Consider the following 19818-nt stretch of genomic DNA (forward strand, 5'->3'; position numbering starts at 1 on the left):
ACTGGAAAAAAGTTTTTGGCCATGACAATTCTGATCACTGTCTGATCTCTAAAATCTACGTGATACTGCAAAAACTCAACAACAAAAGGACAAATAACCCAATTAAAAAATGGGCAAAGGATATGAACAGGCACTTCACCAAAGAAGGCATTCAGGGAGCTAACAGATACATGAGGAAATGGTCATGATCATTAGCCATTAGAGAAATGCAAATCAAAACTACAATGAGATTTCATCTCACTCCAACAAGGCTGGCACTAATCCAAAAAACACAAAATAACAAATGTTAGAGAGGTTGTGGAGAGACTGGAACACTTATACACTGCTGGTGGGAATGTAAAAACCACTTTGGAAATAAATTTGGTGCTTCCTTAAAAAGCTAGAAATATAACTACCATACGATCCAGCAATCCCACTCCTTGGAATATATCCTAGAGAAATAAGAGCCTTCTCACAAACAGATAAATGCATACCCATGTTCATTGCATCACTGTTTACAATAGCAAAAAGATGGAAGCAGCCAAGGTGCCCATCAACAGATGAATAGATAAATAAATTATGGTATATTCACACAATGGAATACTATGCAATGATAAAGAACAATGATGAATCTGTGAAACATTTCATAACATGGAGAAATCTGGAAGGCATTATGCTGAGTGAAATTAGTCAGTTGCAAAAGGACAAATATTGTATGAGACCACTATTATAAGAACTCAAGCAATAGTTTAAACACAGAAGAAAGTATTCTTTGATGGTTATGAGGGTGGGGAGGGAGGGAGGGAGAGGGGTATTCATTAATCAAATAGTACACAAGAACTATTTTAGGTAAGGGAAGGACAACACGCAGTACAGGAGAGGTCAGCACAACTGGCCTAAACCAAAAGCAAAGAAGTTTCCTGAATACAACCGAATGCTTCAAAGGCCAGAGTAAAAGGGGCGGGGGTCTGGGGACAATGGTTTCAGGAGACATCTAGGTCAACTGGCATAACAAAATGTATTAAGAAAACGTTCTGCATCCCACTTTGGTGAGTGGTGTCTGGGGTTTTAAATGCTAGCAAGCTCCCATCTAAGATGCATCAATGGTTCTCAACCCACCGGGAGCAAAGGAGAATGAAGAACACCAAAGACACAAGGTAATTATGAGCCCAAGAGACAGAAAGGACCACATAAATCAGAGACTACATCAGCCTGAGACCAGAAGAACTAGATGGTGCCTGGCTACAACCGATGACTGCCCTGACAGGGAAAACAACAGAGAATCGCTGATGGAGCAGGAGAGCAGTGGGATGCAGACCTCAAATTCTCATAAAAAGACCAGACTTAATGGTCTGACTGAGACTAGAAAGACCTCAGAGGTCATGGTTCCCAGACCTTCTGTTAGTCCAAGACTGGGACCATTCCCAAAGCCAGCTCTTCAGACGGGGTTTCGGCTGGACTATAAGACAGAAAATGATACTGGTAAAGAGTGAGCTTCTTGGCTCAATTAGACATGTGAGACTATGTGGGCAGCTTCTGTCAGGAGCCAAGATGAGAAGATGGGCAGGGGGACAGGAGCTGACTGAATGGACATGGAAATACAGGGTGGAGAGGAGGAATGTTCTGTCTTATTGGGGGAGAGGATCTAGGAGTACATAGCAAGGTGTATATAAATTTTTGTATGGGAGACTAACTTGGTTAGTAAACTTTCACTTAAAGCACAATAAAAAAAGGGAAAGAAAAAACACTAATAAAACAATTATATATATATATATATATATATATATATATATATATATATAAGATGGTATTTACCTGAAAGGGGGTTGTAAGAATTTGGTGACTTTATGCATATAGGGCCTCTGGCGTGTAGTAAGCACTCCGAGAATGTTAACTACTATTTATGTTGGGGCCTATTGTGTGGGTGAGATCCTGCAGTAGTTGAAGCATGGGGTCTGAAGCAGTGGCCACTCCAATATTTTTAAAGCATAGAAAGGACCCCAGTGTAACATTCTCCCCATGGCTTTCCCATCCAGGTTCCCTGATCAGCGCATATTGCTCGTCCCAAGAAGTCCTGTGCCAGATCGTGGGTGACCTCAGCCCTGAGGTGCCCAGCAATGTCACCTTTCACAGCTGGCAGGAGAGGGTCAGGCAGAACTATGGTTTCTACATCGGCCTGGGCCTGGCCTTCCTGTCCAGCTTCCTCATTGGCAGTAGCGTCATCTTGAAGAAGAAAGGCCTCCTGCGACTGGTGGCCACAGGGGCCACCCGGGCTGGTAAGCTCCTGGGAGTGGGCAGGGATGGACACAGGGCAGCTGAGCTCACAGCAAGCTTTTTTTCACAGGGGCTCGGGTAGCAGTTTGAGAGCCAGGCCTTAGATGGGTCCAAAAGGCTCATTGTCAACCCTGTAGGGAAGCCCAGCCATCAACAGGAGACCTTCCTTTATGAGAAATTGTTCACCATTTCCAATATTTCATGATTTGCTAATTGGGCTGCATACAGATAGGGGAGGGTTACAGGACCAAGAATCAGAAACTAGTCTAGTCCTGGTTTTACTTCTTCCCATCTGTGTCACCATTGGCAGGTCATAGCTTCTCTGCAGAATGGGAATACAAATACCTCTGCCCATGCCAGGGTCAGACACTAATGTGCACTCACTATTAAACTGAGCTCCCCTGTGGGCTACAAAAGAATTATTGAGGCTCTGTCTACAAGGGACTTGCTTGTTTGGAAAGTAAAATATGTATCCATGAAACAATTCTTGAGCAAAGGAATCATGTGCAAGATATTCACTCACTGAATCAACATTGATTGTGCACCTGCTGTGTGCCAGGTGCCATGTGAGACGTTGGGGTTCAGTGTCCTCATGGAACGTTGAGTTGAGTGAGAGAAACGGCGAAGTACATAGGCAGTTGTCCTACAGTGGGTTAAGCAATATGATGGGGGAAATAAGGACATGTTGGAGGGGCATGTAAAGCTCAGACTTGGGCGACTGGGAGGGTTTTCTGTAAGAGATGTTCTCTAAGCTGAGACCTAAATGATGAGGCGATAGCAAGGCGAAGAGCGAAGGAGGAAGACACAGTATTCCAGACAGAAGGAACGGCATGTGCCAAGGCTCAGAGGTGAGAACATGAGTGATACAAGACACTGAAAGTTGTCCAGGATAGCTGGAGCATAGAGAGGTGAAAGATGAAGTAGGGGCTATATCATGAAGGGTCTTATAAACTGTGCCTTAGAAGTTGAGTGTAATTGCAAAGTGATTTAAACGTTTTAGGCAGGGGAGTGACAAAGTCCAAGTTAGAATTTGAAAAGTTGCTGGATAGAGAATGGATTGAAGGATGAGGCTGGAGACTGGAAGACCAATTAGGAGAGAGAGACAACAGAACCTGGACTTGGGAAATGGCAATGGGAGAAGAGGTGGATTTGAGAGATAGCGTGAAGGTAGAACCTACTGTGTTTGGAGCTGACAGGCTCTACAGGGAGGCTAAAAACGCGGAGTCTGGGATGACTCAGGTTTCTGACTTGAGCAACTGTGTAAATGATGGTGTTATTTTCTGAGACAAATGCAGGAGGAGCAGGTTTATGGGAAGATGATGTATTCAAGTTTGGACATGTACCTTTGATGTGTTTGTGGGATGTTGGGCTTTGGAATCAGACTATTGGAGTTACAATTTTGGCTGTTCAGTTCCTGGTGATGTGATCCTGGCAAGAAAAGTATTCTTTCTGTGCCTCAGTTTCCTTGTCTATAAAATGGGGATGAGAATAGTACCAGGCTCAAGGATTGTTGGGAAGACATGTAACATGTTTAGAAAGATGCTTGGCACAAAGTAAGCAGTAGTATTTGTATTACCGTTATCTGGGTGAAGGGCTTGCCATGCAGTTGGATACCCAGGTCTAAAGCTCAGGTGTGCTCTAAGATGGTGAGACGTGAGGTGCGGGAATGAAGCTGGGCAACAATGGTTATTGTTGCTCTTTCCCCTTCACTTCTGGATGAGAGTTCAAAAGTCCAGAGACTCCTGAGGTGCCAAGAAAATGCCCGCTCGTGCTCAAGAGGGAACCCAGGGAGTCACCCCCTAGCAGGGGACTTAATAGAACCATTATTCATAATCCAGAAAGGCAACTTCCTAGAATCACCCTCTTCTCTCTGATCTGCTATTTCAGTGTCTTCTGAGATTTCAACTCTTGGAGTAAATGCCCTCAGGATTCATAACTTTTATAGGCAGTCTCAAAAAATGACATAGAGTTTCCTGGTTTTCAGGAACTGTCTAAAACACATCCATCATCGTCATTATAGCTAATATTTATTATTGGCTATGTTTTTTTTTTTTTTTTTATGGTTGGTTTTGGTATGTGCCGAAACACAGTCCCTGGCTTCCTGGCACTTCCATTTTAGTAAGAGAAATGCCAATAAATAAACAGATGAACTCAAATTATAATTGGAGGTTTGATCTACCCAAAGGCACCTCGAAGGAAAAGCCTGGTGATCTGCTTCTAAAAAGTCAACCATTGAAAACACAATGGAGCACAGCTCTACTCTGATACACATGGGATCACCCTGAGTCAGAACTGACTCGAGAGCAACTGTTTTTTGTTTTTGTTTTTTAAAGTTCAGTGAAGGAGACAGAGATTTTCAAGGGAAAATAATAGAGATAATGGGGTCAGAGAGGGGATCTTAAGGGAACCAGCATTCAGACAGAGAGACCTGTAGAGTGATTATAGGTTTCAGGCAAATACTGTTAAGAAGAATATTCCACACCCAGGAAAAAGCATGTACAAAGGCAGGTACCAAAGGAAACCTGAGTGACTAGATTGAAGTAAGGAAAAGAGTGGCACGGGGTGAGTTTGGAGAGACAGCGGGGACGAGACTGTGAAAGCCTGTGTTAAGGAGTCTGGTTTTTATCCTCAAAGCCATTGGAAACCATCAGCCAGCTGTAAACTGAGGAGTGGCATAATCTGATTCACATTCTTAAAAAGACCACTAGCTGCAGTGAGAGGAAAGATTATACAATGACAAGAGAGGAACCAAAGGACCTACTTAGAAGCAATTCTTCAACCCAGGCCAGCAGTGATGGTGCCTGGGAGAGAGGTGGTAGCAATGGAGTGGACACATGTGAGGTGTGTTTTGGAAACAGAATCAACAGGATGGACTGGATGTGGAGTGTCGGAGAGAAGAAGGGATCAATGGTAATTCCCTCGTTTCTGGCTTAAGAAACTAGGTACATGGAAGTGCTGTTTACTGAGTGCTGTTTTATTCAGGGGAAATCCTGTGGTGTAGTGGTTAAGAGCTATGGCTGCTAACCAAAAGGTTGGCAGTTTGAATCCACCAGGTGCTCCTTGGAAGCTCTATGGGGCAGTTCTACTCTGTCCTACAGGGTCACTACGAGTAGGAATCGACTTGATGGCAATGGGTTTGGGGTTTTTTGTTTGTTTGGTTTTTGTTTTTGGCTACTTTATTCCAGGGTTCGGTGAGGAGTATTTAAAATCAAGAGTTCCATTTAGGACTCTATGCAGCCCAGTTAGCACATCTGTAAGAGGTGTTCTCTAAGCTGAGACCTAAATGGTGAGGCAATAACAAGGCAAAGAGGGAAGGAGGAAGACACAGTATTCCAGGCAGAAGGAACAGAATGTGCAAAGGCTCAGAGGTGAGAACATGAGTGATACAAGAAACTGAAAGTTGTCCAGGATAGCTGGAGCATGTTGTTGTTGTTGTTAGGTGCCGTCGAGTCGGTTCTGACTCATAGCGACCCTATGCACAACAGAAGGAAACACTGCCCGGTCCTGTGCCATCCTTACAATCGTTATTATGCTTGAGCTCATTGTTGCAGCCACTGTGTCAATCCACCTCATTGAGAGTCTTCCTCTTTTCTGCTGACCCTGTACTCTGCCCAGCATGATATCCTTCTCCAGGAACTGATCCCTCCTGACAACATGTCCAGAGTATGTAAGACACAGCCTCGCCATCCTTGCTTCTAAGGAGCATTCTGGTTGTACTTCTTCCAAGACAGATTTGTTCGTTCTTTTGGCAGTCCACGGTATTTTCAATATTCTTCGCCAACACCACAATTCAAAGGCATCAACTCTTCTTCGGCCTTCCTTATTCATTGTCCAGCTTTCACGTGCATATGATGCGATCGAAAATACCATGGCTTGGATCAGGCGCACCTTAGTCTTCAGGGTGACATCTTTGCTCTTCAACACTTTGAAGAGGTCCTTTGCAGCAGATTTGCCCAATGCAACGCGTCTTTTGATTTCTTGACTGCTGCTTCCATGGCTGTTGATTGTGGATCCAAGTAAAATGAAATCCTTGACAACCTCAATCTTTTCTCCGTTTATCATGATGTTGCTCATTGGTCCAGTTTTGAAGATTTTTGTTTTCTTTTTGTTGAGGTGTAATCCATACTGAAGGCTGTGGTCTTTGATCTTCATTAGGAAGTGCTTCATGTCCTCTTGACTTTCAGAAAGCAAGGTTGTGTCATCTGCATAACGCAGGTTGTTAATGAGTCTTCCTCCAATCTTGATGCCCCGTTCTTCTTCATATAGTCTAGCTTCTTGAATTATTTGTTCAGCATACAGATTAAATACATATGGTGAAAGAACACAACCCTGACTTTAAACCAATCAGTATCCCCTTGTTCTGTCTGAACAACTGCCTCTTGATCTATGTAAAGTTTCCTCATGAGCACAATTAAGTGTTCTGGAATTCCCATTCTTCGCAGTGTTATCCATAGTTTGTTATGATCCACACAGTCGAATGCCTTTGCATAGTCAATAAAACACAGGTAAACACCCTTCTAGTATTCTCTGCTTTCAGCCAGGATCCATCCAACATCAGCAATGATATCCCTGGTTCCACGTCCTCTTCTGAAACCGGCCTGAATTTCTGGCAGTTCCCTGTCAATATACTGCTGCAGCCATTTTTGAATGATCTTCAGCAGAATTTTGCTTGTGTGTGATATTAATGATATTGTTGTCTAATTTCCACATTCGGTTGGATCACCTTTCTTGGGAATAGGCATAAATATGGATCTCTTCCAGTCAGTTGGCCAGGAAGCTGTCTTCCATATTTCTTGGCATAGACGAGTGAGCACCTCCAGTGCTGCATCTGTTTGTTGAAACATCTCAATTGATATTCCATCAATTCCTGGAGACTTGTTTTTCGCCAATGCCTTCAGAGCAGCTTGGACTTCTTCCTTCAGTACCATCGGTTCCTGATCATATGCCACCTCTTGAAATGGTTGAATTTCAACTAATTCTTTTGGGTATAATGACTCTGTGTATTCCTTCCATCTTCTTTTGATGCCTCCTGCATCATTTAATATTTTCCCCATGGAATCCTTCACTATTGCAACTTGAGGCTTGAATTTTTTCTTCAGTTCTTTCGCTTGAGAAATGCCGAGCGTGTTCTTCCCTTTTGGTTTTCCATCTCCAGCTCTTTGCACATGTCATTACAACACTTCATTTTGTCTTCTTGAGAGGCCCTTTGAAATTTTCTGTTCAGTTCTTTTGCTTCATGAATTCTTCCTTTTGCTTTAGCTGCTCAACACTCAAGACCAAGTTTCAGAGTCTCCTCTGACATCCACCTTGGTCTTTTCTTTCTTTTCTGTCTTTTCAATGACCTCTTGCTTTCTTCATGGAATATGTCCTTGATGTAATTCCACAACTCATCTGGTCTGCGGTCACTAGTGTTCAATGCATCAAATCTGTTCTTGAGAATGGTCTCTAAATTCAGGTGGGATATACTCAAGGTCATATTTTGGCTCTCGTGGACTTGCTCTGATTTTCTTCAGTTTCAGCTTGAACTTGCATATGAGCAATTGATGGTCTGTTCCACAGTTGGCCCCTGGCCTTGTTCCAACTGGTAATATTGAGCTTTTCCATCATCTCTTTCCACAGATGTAGTCAATTTGATTTCTGTGTGTTCCATCTGGTGAGGTCCATGTGCATAGTCGCCGTTTATGTCAGTGAAAGAAGATATTTGCAATGAAGAACTTGTTGGTCTTGCAAAATTCTGTCATTCGATCTCTGGCATTGTTTCTATCACCAAGGCCATATTTTCCAACTACTGATCCTTCTTCTTTGTTTCCAACTTTTGCATTCCAATCGCCAGTAATTATCAATGCATCTTGATTGCATGTTCTATCAATTTCAGACTGCAGCAGCTGATAAAAATCTTCTATTTCTTCATCTTTGGCCCTAGTGGTTGGTGCGTAAATTTGAATAATAGTCGTATTAGCTGGTCTTCCTTGTAGGTGTATGGATATTATCCTATCACTGACAGTGTTGTACTTCAGGATGGATCTTGAAATGTTCTTTTTGACAATGAATGCAACCCCATTCCTCTCTGAGTTGTCATTCCCAGAATAGTAGACTATATGATTGTCTGATTCAAAATGGCCAATACCAGTCCATTTCAGCTCACTAATGCCTAGGATATCGATGTTTATGTGTTCCATTTCATTTTTGACAATTTCCAGTTTTCCTAGATTCATACTTTGTACATTCCAGGTTCCGATTATTAATGGATGTTTGCAGCTGTTTCTTCGCATTTTGAGTCATGCCACATCAGTGTTGCTGTGATGCTGGAAGCTATGCCACCAGTATTCAGATACCAGCAGAGTCACCCATGGAGGACAGGTTTCAGCTGAGCTTCCAGACTAAGACAGACTAGGAGGAAGGACCCGGCATTCTACTTCTGAAAAGCATTAGCCAGTGAAAACCTTATGAATAGCAGCAGAACATTGTCTGATATACTGCTAGAAGATGAGCCCCCCGGGTTGTAAGGCACTCAAAAGATGACTGGGGAAGAGCTGCCTCCTCAAAGTAGAGTCTACCTTCATGATGTGGATGGAGTAAAGCTTTCGGCACCTTCATTTGCTGATGTGGCACTACTCAAAATGAGCTGGAGCATAGAGAGGTGAAAGATGAAGTAGGGGCCATATCATGAAGGGTCTTATAAACTGTGCCTTAGAAGTTGAGTGTAATTGCAAGTGATTGAAATGTTTTAGGCAGGGGAGTGACAAAGTCCAAGTTAGAATTTGAAAAGTTGCTGGATAGAGAATGGATTGAGGGATGAGACTGGAGACTGGAAGACCAATTAGGAGAGAGAGACAACAGAACCTGGACTTGGGAAATGGCAATGGGAATGGAGAGAAGAGGTGGATTTGAGAGATAGCGTGAAGGTAGAACCTACTGTGTTTGGAGATGTCAAGTGGGCAGTTGGATATACACACCTGGGCTGAGAAGAATGGTCCAGGCTACAAATACGAAATGAAGAACAAGTATATAGATGGTATTGAAAACCTTGCAAATGGATGAACTCACTCAAGAGAGGGCCCAGAACCAAGCCCAAGGCACATTGAGAGGTTGGGGAGTGAAGGGTGAAGGCAGAGTTAGGAAAGAGTCTCGAGAAAATATGGCCAAATTCTAACTTCATGTCCATTCCTTTCTACAGTGGATGGAGGTTATGGCTACCTGAAGGATGGAATGTGGTGGGCTGGATTTCTTACCAGTAAGTGAGTTCTCTGCTGCTAATGGGAGTGACCTATTGATAGCAAGGGTGGAGGTGAAAGGGAGGATAGATGGGGCATTTCTGCCTCTACTGTGCAAAAGATGAATCTGAGACCCAGATTCTAGGAAAACACCTTGACAGCCTTTGTGGGTAGAACATCTTACCCTCATCTCAGATCCCTTTCTCAGCCCAAAATCAGTCTTTTGTCAAGGAAACATCTATCCCGGAAACATTTATACACAGCTGCTGATAAAGGCATATTTTTTTCTCAACTTCCCTTGAACACAGGGAGATAATATCACTGCCTTTTTGGAGCCTCTTGGATTTCTGAATAACATGGTCAAGATTGGAACTCTTAAGCCAACTTCCCTGCTCACAGGCAACTTGCTGGCCCATTTAGATGATAGCTGGTCTGCCTCCCAAGATTTGCCCAAATTTGCACGCTCATGCGTTTTCCCCACTTTCTACTCAGCCTCTCTGGCTTTCAAATCCTAATTTTTTAGATGAAAAAGTGGCCAGGTTTCCCTTTACAATTCCCTAAGTCAGGTTTTGATCCAAGTTTTAACCAGAGCTATTGCATCTTTGACAAAGGGGAGACTCAGGTTTTCTCTACCGGCAGAGAGATGAAAAAGGCACTTGCAGGGGTTTGCAAACTAGAGACTCAAATGGGAGAACTTAGGCCTCTTGGGAATGTCAGACCTTTGCTAACCACCTGCCTATTGTTTGAGACTGTCTATTAGTTCCCCTGGGAAAGAGGAGTCTGTGGACCAGTTGGTACCTGGAGAATCAATAAATGTAACTTTTTTATTTGGTAATTAGCACTTTCTAGAACTGACCTTGAAAATTCAGACCAAAACATTGGCAGTCCATGAGACACACTTAAACGTACCTGGAATGGCAGCCAAGAGGCCTGAAAACAAGAAGGCTTCTATCCACAAACTTGTCATGTGACCTTGGACTCTGGGCCTTAGTTGTCCCATCTTTAAAGTGAAAGAATTTGATCAGAATAGTCTAGGCCTGACCTTCTGGTCACACCCTCTAGGGAGCGAGCATCAGGATCGGAATCAGGATTTTAAGGATTGCTGGCCTGGTGGCGTAGTGGTTAAGAGTCTGGCTGCTAACCAAAAGGTCAGCAGTTCGAGTCCACTAGGTGCTCCATGGAAACTATGGGGCAGTTCTATTCTGTCCTGTAGGGTTGCTATGAGTCAAAATCGACTCGACGGCAATGAGTTTAGTTTTTTGTTTATGTGTTTGTCTTCGTCTGGAGTTCTACAAATGAGTAAACACAGAATGAAGGAGACTCTACCCAGATTCATCTGCTCTGGAGACGGTGCATCAGAGCCACGCTAATATCTTTTCTCCCTTAATTTCCTAGTGGCTGCTGGAGAAGTTGCCAACTTCGGGGCCTATGCGTTTGCCCCTGCAACAGTTGTCACACCTCTGGGAGCACTGAGCATCCTTATAAGGTTAGCATCCTCTCTCTAGCTGACTCTGGCTCCTTCTTGTACTTAGTTTGTTGAGGCCTGGAACTACCAAATGGGGCCAGAATGCCTCACTTGACAATCAGGGACGTGGCTGTAAGTGACAGGGTGTTTTTCAATGCTTTGGACCCTTGGGTTGTTTGCTGCCAATTACCGCAGAATCCCCTTAAACAAACAAACAAAAAAAAACAACAAAAAACCCATTGCTGTTGAGTTGATTCCAACTCGTAGCAATGCTGTAGGACGGAGTAGAATTGTCTCATAGTGTTTCCAAGGAGTGCCTGGTGGATTCGAACTGCCATCCTTTTGATTAGCAGCCATAGCTCTTAACCACTACACCACCAGGGTTTCCAGAATCCCCTTAACTTACTGGAAAATAGAGGGACAGGATAGGCCAAGTCCTAAACCCATTTGAAAGGTCTTCCACTGCCACCAGGCTGAGTGTCTCATGTCGGTATTTTGGTACTACAATCAGAGAAGCATACAAGTCAAAAACATGAGCCCTAGGTTAACACTGTCTGAGTTCTAGTCCTAGCTCTACCACCTAGAAGTTATATTACCATGGTCAAGTCATTTAACCACGCTAAGCCTCACTTTCCCCATCTTCAAAATCAGAATGCTAATGTACACCTACCGGGGAGCATTGTTTCAAGGACTAAATGAGATAATGCACAGAAAACGCAGAGTACAGCATGGCCTTCAAAGAATTACCACGGCTAACATATACTGAAGACTTGTTGTTATTAGGTAGCTTTGAGTCGGTACTGACTCATAGCGGCCCTATGTACAAGAGAATGAAACACAGCTCAGTCCTGTGCCATCCTCACAATCATTGCTATGTTTGAGCCACTGTGTCAGTCCATCTCATTGAGGGTCTTCCTCTCTTTCACTGACCCTCAACTTTACCAAGCGTGATGTCCTCCTCCAGGGACTGGTCCCTCCTGATCACATGTCCAAAGTACCTGAGACAAAGTCTCACCATCCTTACTTCTAAGGAACATTCTGACTGTACTTTTCCCAAGACAGATTTGTTCTTCTGGCAGTCCATGATATATTCAGTATTCTTCACCAAAACCGTAATTCAAAGGCATCAATTCTTCTTTGGTCTTCCTTCAGCTTTCGTATGCGTGTGAGGCGATTAAAACTACCATGGCTTGGGCCAGGCGCACCTTAGTCCTCAAAGTGAAATCTTTCCTTTTCAACACATTAAAGAGGTATTTTGCAGCAGATTTTCCCAGTACAATGTGTTGTTTGATTTCTTGACTGCTGCTTCCATGGGCATTGATTGTGGGTCTAAGTAAAATGAAATCCATGACGTCAATCTTTTCTCCATTTATCCTGATGTTGCTCACTGGTCCAGTTGTGAGGGTTTTTTTTTTTTATGTTGAGTGAAGGCTGTAGTGAGGGCTTACTATGTGCTAAATGTGTTCCGTGTGTTTTAATTTAACTCGTTTAATCCTCACAGCAGTCCTAGGAATTAGAATGTAGGCAGGACCTGAGGGTGAGAAAGTAACTTGGCCAAGGTGGTCCAGGTTCAAGGTGTCCAAGCCAGGATTCCTACCCATGTAGTCTGATGTGAGAGTTTGTGTGCTTAGCCACTGTCAAGGATTGAATTATGTCTCCCTAAAAATGTGTGTATCAATTTGGCTGGGCCATGATTCTGAGTATTGTGTGGTTTTATGTTGAAGAGGATTAAGGTGGGATTGTAACACCCTTACTGATGTCGCATCCTTAATCCAATGTAAAGGGAGTTTCCCTGGGGTGTGGCCTGCACCACCTTTTACCTTACAAGAGACAAAGGGAAAGGAAGCAAGCAGAGAATGGGGGACCTTATACCACCAAGTAAGCGGTGCCAGGAGCAGAGCGCGTCTTTTGGACCCGGGGTCCCTGTGTAGGGCAGTCCGGGGGAAGATTGATGAGAAGGCTGACAGAGAGAAAGAAAGGCTTCCCCTGGAGCAGACACCCTGAATTTGGACTTTCAGCCTACTTTACTGTGAGGAAATAAATTTCTCTTTGTTAAAGCCATCCGCTTGTGGTATCTGTTATAGCAGCACTAGATAACTGAGACAGCCACTATGCCATGTTGCCTCTCAAGCATTCAAAAAACATGTGATAGCCTTAAAAGTAAATGATACCAAATGTATGTGCTTCCCACTGTCCTTCTGAGCTACAGACTCAGAGTAGCTCCTCTTTGGGGGTCCCCAAAGCCCCATTTGAAGCAAGACTCTGATTCTTAGCCTAACCTTAACCAGTTGCCGTCCAGTCATTTCTGACTAAGAGCAACCCTGTGTGTGTCAGAGTAGAACTGTACTACATGTTATAGAGAGTTTCAATGGCTGATTTTTTGAAAGGAATTTGCCAGGCCTTTCTTCCAAGGCAACTCTGGATTACCTCGAACTTTCAACTTTTTGGTTAGCAGCCAAGTATGTTAACAATTTGCACCACCCAAGGATTCCATCCTAACCTTACCAAACCAAACCAAATAAAACACCTTGCCATCAAGTTGATTCTGACTCATAGTGTCCCTATAGGATGTAGTAGAACTGCCCCATAGGATTTCCAAGGACCAGCTGGTGGATTCAAACTGCCGACCTTTCGGTTAGCAGCCAAGCTCCTAACCACTGTACCACCAGGGCCCCAGGCTAACCCTAGAACCCTGGTAAACCCTAACCAACCACATCCTCTGTTTTGTTTTACCGTCTTAATGACCAATTTGCAACATTAATCAAAAAACAAATAGAACCATGACTCATAGTTGTACGGTTGGCATGGTTGATCTCAAGTAGCTATGATAACGCTATTGTGTATCTGATTAACAAATACCCACCCCCAGAAGTTGGAAAGGCATGGAATTCTCTGGGGCATGACCCCTTCCTATGCTAATACCGTCAGACTCTCTTGAACAAGGCATTGTGGGTGAAATGTTTTTGGTAGCTTTAAGAGGCAGACAGACAGCGGAACTTAGATATCAATCCCATCTCTCCTGATACTTTTAACCCGGATTTTTTTTTTTAACTTAATCGGGTCCCTGGTCAGCCTGCAGATCTCTACCCTGTAACAATGCTACCTTTGTAAAGAAACAGAAGGATGCACCAGTGATCATACCTGGTTTGCCCATTTCCCTACCCTCACCCCTCACCTCTCCTGGCTCATCTGGAGGTAGTGAGGGGAATGAAAATCATGTTGGTGAGGGGTAGCAAGGAGCTGCAGGCATTTTTCCCAGAAAAGAGAAGACTCAGGAAGCCACAAGAATTTTCTTCACTAAGGTGTAGAGTGACAACCATAGGCTTTATAAGTAGACAGTGCTTGAATTCAAATCCTGGCTCTGCTACTTACCAGTTGTATGACCTTTCCTCATTATTTTACCTTTTCTGAAATCACATTTTTCTTTTGTAAAACAAGTTTAGTATTTTTTACTTCACTAGAGAGTTGTGAGATGTTAGTGAGATAATAAATGAAAGTTTCTAGCACCCGTTGAAAACCCGTTGCTGTCAAGTCGATTCCAACTCATAGCGACCCTATAGGACAGAGTAGAGCTGCCTCATACCGTTTTCAAGGCTGTAATCTTTTATGGAAGCGACTGCCACATTTTTCTCTCACAGAGCAGCTGGTGGGTTCAAACTGCCAACCTTTTCGTTAGTAGCTGAGCACTTAACCACTGTGCTACCAGGCTTCCTTCAGTTCCCAGCACAGTACCTTTTTTATAATATGTCTGAAGACATAGTGCCTATAATTATTGTCATTGTGGTGGTGTGGGTGATCATATTGACATGCACAAATGGAAGAAGGAATTGATTTGTCCAGCATGACCCAAAGAACAGAAATGGGACAGTGAATAGAAATTATCAGGAGGTATATATTGGTCTGGAGTCCCTGGGTGGTGCAAATGGTTAACATGCTTGACTGCTAACCAAAACGTTGAATGTTTGAGCCCACCCAGAGGTGCTTCAAAAGCAAGGCTTGGTGATCGGCTTCCAAAAAATCAGCTGTTGAAAACCCTATGGAATACATTCTACTCTTGACAGACATGGAGTCACCATGAGTTGGAATCAACTCAATGGCAACTGGTTTTTGGTATATAATTGGTCAATAATTACAGTGAATCTACAATGGATTTATTTGGTTTGTGAGGGGGTGAGTTCCCTGCCTCCAGAGGTGTATAAGCCAAGGCTGAAAGCCATGTGTCAGCAATGTTAAGAGAGAATGTGGTCATTGGGTAGACAAGTGGAGAAGTTGGACAAGAGCGCTTTGAAGGAGACTCCCAATACTTCGTTTTAGGATACTTCCAGACTGTAATATGGAGGAAATCCACATTCATTTCTGTTCTTCGAGCACACATGGTAACCCTCCCATAAATGAGTTTCTATTTCAAACATGTTTTGGGGGTGTAGAAAAGCTCCACGTGAGAGAGCAATAAGCCCTGATCCGTTGTTCTCTGTTAGTGCTTGCCTAGCCTCCATTTTACTTCATGACCCTGCTACAGGCATGTTGTTTAATCACTTTATCCCATTTCCACATGCAGTGCCATTCTCTCCTCGTATTTCCTGGGAGAGACTCTGAATCTGCTGGGAAAGTTGGGCTGTGTGATCTGTGTGGCTGGCAGCACCGTGATGGTGATACACGCCCCTGAGGAAGAGAAGGTCACCACAGTCATTGAGATGGCTTCCAAGATGAAAGACACAGGTGGGTTCCCAGCACCCGTGAGCAGGAAAACACACACCCGTGTGTGTGTGCGTGTGTGTCTGTGTGTGTGTGTGTGTGTGTGTACCACATGGATGGTCTGACTGGGTTCTAACCATCTCAGGGGCTGCCAGCTGGGGGAGACAGCAAGCTAAAGAAAGTGGACTGGTACTTCTTAGGAATACTAGCTTAAAGGCTTCCTAACCTGATATATATGGATAAAAAAAAAAAAAGAAGCCATTTCTTAAGTGTTTATTATTTGCCAGGTACCGTTTTAAATGCTTTATGTCCATCATCTCATCTAATACCACAAAACAGCCCTCTGAGAAAGGCCCTATTAATAATTCTATTTTACAGATGAGGAAATTTGCCCAATTTATTTAAAAGTTGTAAAGTTAGAACTGGAACCCAAGCACTTAACATTATGTCCTGTTGCCATGTGTGTGGGGCTCTAGTGTGAATCACGTTATCTAAAGCTCAGATTCTCTCTCTCCCTCCCCTCCTGAAGGGTTCATCGTGTTTGCCGTGCTTATGATGGTGTTCTGCCTCATCCTTATCTTTGTCATTGCCCCACGTTATGGGCAGAGGAATATCCTGGTTTACATCATCATCTGCTCTGTGATCGGGGCCTTCTCTGTGTCTGCCGTCAAGGGACTGGGCATCACCATTAAGAACTTCTTCCAGGGGTTGCCGGTTGTGCGGCATCCCCTCCCCTACATCTTGTCCCTCATCCTGGCGCTCTCGCTCAGCACTCAGGTCAACTTCCTCAACAGGGCGCTGGACATTTTCAACACCTCCTTGGTGTTCCCCATCTACTACGTGTTCTTCACCACAGTGGTGATTACCACCTCCATCATCCTCTTCAAGGAGTGGCACAGCATGTCTGCTGTGGACATTGTGGGCACCCTCTCTGGCTTTGTCACCATCATCCTGGCTGTGTTCATGCTTCATGCTTTCAAGGATCTGGATGTCAGTTTGGCTAGCTTGCCCCACATGCACAAAAACTCAACCCCAACCCCAACCCCAGCTCCCAGCCCAGAGCCCACTGTCATTAGACTGGAAGATAAGAACGTTCTTGTGAACAACATGGAACTCTCCAGCACACCATCTCCAGAAGAGAAGCCCAAAGTATTTACAATCCATTCTTAAAACTCGGAATACACGAGGGAGAGGTTGAGCCCTGTGGTACAGCCCAACCTCTCAATTTCAGAACCACCTGGTTATTTTCAGCACAACCGCATTGCCTGTTTCCAATGGGCTATCTTCCTTTGAGAATTTTATTTATACCTCATCATTGTGTCCAGGAGAAAAATCCCTACCCGATGAGCGGTGGCGGTAGAACTTTCTGGAAACACAGCCTCAGTGACCAAATATCCCTAGTTTACATTGGTGCCAGCAGGTCCCCTGGACCTTCCTTCCCACTTGTCCCTGGTGCCATCTCTGGCTGCATATGTTGTTGGGAAGAAGGCATAAACTGACCCGTTGAATGTAGCAGAGTCTGAGAACTTCCTTGAGATATTTATTAATTTATTAGTTGTCGGAAAATCCTTAGCACCAGTTCTCATGCTGAAATGGAATCGTGTTCCTTAGGATTCCAAGGATGAGGTGCAGCTGGCTCCCAGATGCTCAGAGAGGGATCAGCTCGCCTCCCGATCCAGAGGTGACAGAGATGCAACTAATGTAAAATTTCTTCTTGCTTTTACCACATCCTCTTCGGAGACACAAACAAGACCTCAGCTGACCCCCTTACAGTGAAAGCCACCTGATGTCTCAGGGAAAAATTTCGACCAGCCCATTCCCCGAGAACTGTAGCCTGGAAGTCAGCATCTTTGTTTCCATCCACGCCATCCCTAGCGCGCCCCTTCTCTCTCTCACTTGACACCCTAAGGAGTCAGTCAGACAATGATCTTGGAACCCAAAACAAAACAACAACAACAGAGGCTTCACAGCCAAGCTCTGCTCCCCAAACCGGTATTTCATGTTGTCTTACTCTGGAAAGAAACTGCAACTGCTCTGCTCTTAAAAATGGCCTGGCTGTTGAGCTAGAATTTGCCAGAATACATTTTCCTTTTCCTCAAGGAGTAAAATCAAAGTATGATTTGGGGAGGTGGGAGGAAGTGTGAGGAGCAACGTCAGGATTTGGCAGAAAGCAGACATAGACCCTCTGGAAACCAAGAGCTAAGTTTTGTGTTTACTCTGGCGCCCAGCCAAGAACCCCGGGCAAAAGGGCTCTGGGATAATTTCTGGTCTGCAGCCTCAGAAGTTTGGCCGGTGGAATCAGTTTTGAGCCTCAGTGACCAAGTAGGGGGCACAGGCTTGGCATGAAATGCATTCTGGCTGCTGGCCAGATTGCCACCAAGTCCCCAACTCCTCTGATGAGCTGCCTACACTGGAGGCAGCATGCCATGACTGCTCCAACTCCACCTGCTGTGGGGACTGCCTTTGGTCCCCTCACATTTGGCCAGAGGCATCCAAAAAGTAAGCAGCTAGAGATAATAATTGATATCCCTTCCCTTCCCATCTTCTAACTGTGAGTGTGAGGGATGGTACAAGAACCATTGGAACAGGAAGTGAGGGAGCCGGGATAGCTATAAAGAGGGAAGACTCCATCCTTAGCCCTCCAGTTGGTGCAGAGCCCTCCCTGTGCTACCCCTTACCTGCACCTTGTGTGTACCTCCGCTATCCTAAGCACAGCCGGGCTCAGGCCCAACTCTCGTTGACCTTGGAGCTCTAAAGGCTCAGCTGGCCAACAGACAGCCTCCCTGTACCTCCAGCCTCAAGTCCCCAGTTTTTAATCAATGTGGATTTCTATCTGTAACTAAAATCAGTGCAACATGTTCGACCTTGCAAATGGAAATAAGCCAAAGGCCCTGAATATGGGCTGCAAGGTCAAGAATAAAGACTTCAGAGTGTGTTTACTTGATATTTGCATCTTGCCTTTCCTTGGACACAGAGTGATTAAACTGGTTCCCCTAGTGCTGGAGGGCTGGTCCCTGATCTCTGAAGGCGTGTACTAGTTAACCACCAGTTGCCACTGAGTTGACTCTGACTCATGGTGATCCCGTGTGTGTCAGAGTAGATCTGTGCTCTGTAAGGGTTTCAGCAGCTGATGTTTTGGAAATAGATTTCCAGGCCTTTCTTCTGAGGCACCTCTGAGTGGACTCCAACCTTTCTGTTAGCAGTCAATCATGTTAACCATTTGCATCACCCAGGGACTCTCTGAAGGGTTGAGGCTGTCAAGAAAGTCCCCACAGGGCCTTCCACAAGCCACTTCCTCCCTGGAGTGGGGAGAACTGTCTTTGGAATGGAGTGAGTCAGTTGAAGACATTAATCTCTTGTTAACTGTGTCAGGCACAGTGCTAAGTGCTTCACATGAATTTTCTCTTTAAATCCTCACAAATCCCCCCAAAAGATACATTTTTGTCCCCATTTTATATATGAGGAAAGGGAAAGGTTAAGTAATTTGCCAGGAGCCATCAATGTTCATCTCTAGCTCCGAGCCCACTTTCTCAATCACCAGGGCACACTATGCCTCTCCAAAAGACTAGACTTGTCCCCAATTGCAGATCTGATATTTTCTTAGGATCTATCTGTGTTTCTCCCATCTGGGAATAAGCTCCATTAGAGTTGGTTTTTTATTCACAGTTTATCTTCTGTGCATAGGACATAGTTGGCACTCAAAAGATGTTTTTTGAAGGAAGGAACAATACTGTTCCAAATAGTCCTTCCATGCCCATACTGTCTTGGGGGCCAGCTCTCAACCCCAATCAGATCCTAATGGGACCTTGGCATATCAACCAGACCCAAACCAAAACCAAACCTGTTGCTGTTGTGTCAGTTCCGACTCATAGTCATCCTATAGGACAGAGTAGAACTGCTCCATAGGGTTCCCAATGAGCCCCTTGTGGATTTGAACTGCTGACCTTTTGGTTAGCAGCCGACCTCTTAACCACTGCACCACCAGAGCTCCATATTAAGCAGAAACCCACTGCCAACGAGTTGATTGTGACTTATAGGGACCCCATAGGGTTTCCAAAGCTGTAAATCTCTACGGATGCAGACTGCCACGTTTCTCCCGGGGAACCACTGGTGGTTTCAAACCGGCGACCTTTCAGTTAGCTGTTGATGGCTTTAACTGTGTTAAGCAGAGCAACTCAGTCTAGTCAAGTT

At 44.4% G+C, this 19818-nt stretch overlaps 1 protein-coding gene across 1 annotated transcript; it reads left to right on the plus strand.

Annotated features, from left to right (window-relative positions):
- The first annotated feature begins 1893 nt into the window (after positions 1–1893).
- NIPAL4 (NIPA like domain containing 4) lies at positions 1894–19456 on the plus strand. Its single transcript, XM_064278873.1, has 5 exons — positions 1894–2255; positions 9431–9487; positions 10863–10953; positions 15491–15651; positions 16157–19456. Exons 1-5 carry the CDS (start codon positions 1928–1930, stop codon positions 16795–16797), a joined length of 1278 nt encoding a protein of 425 aa, XP_064134943.1. The 5' UTR covers positions 1894–1927; the 3' UTR covers positions 16798–19456.
- Positions 19457–19818: the final 362 nt, after the last annotated feature.

The sequence above is a fragment of the Loxodonta africana genome, chromosome 2 (assembly GCF_030014295.1).
Source record: "Loxodonta africana isolate mLoxAfr1 chromosome 2, mLoxAfr1.hap2, whole genome shotgun sequence".
In the NCBI taxonomy this organism is placed as follows: Eukaryota; Metazoa; Chordata; class Mammalia; order Proboscidea; family Elephantidae; genus Loxodonta; species Loxodonta africana.

Bases quoted from the DNA above. Each gene is read 5' to 3' on its own strand.
- NIPAL4 (XM_064278873.1), top strand. From the start codon at position 1,928: ATGGGGTCTGAAGCAGTGGCCACTCCAATATTTTTAAAGCATAGAAAG. The intron at 9,488-10,862 runs GTAAGTGAGTTC...TTAATTTCCTAG, and splicing joins GTGGGCTGGATTTCTTACCA to TGGCTGCTGGAGAAGTTGCC. The intron at 15,652-16,156 runs GTGGGTTCCCAG...CCCCTCCTGAAG, and splicing joins TTCCAAGATGAAAGACACAG to GGTTCATCGTGTTTGCCGTG.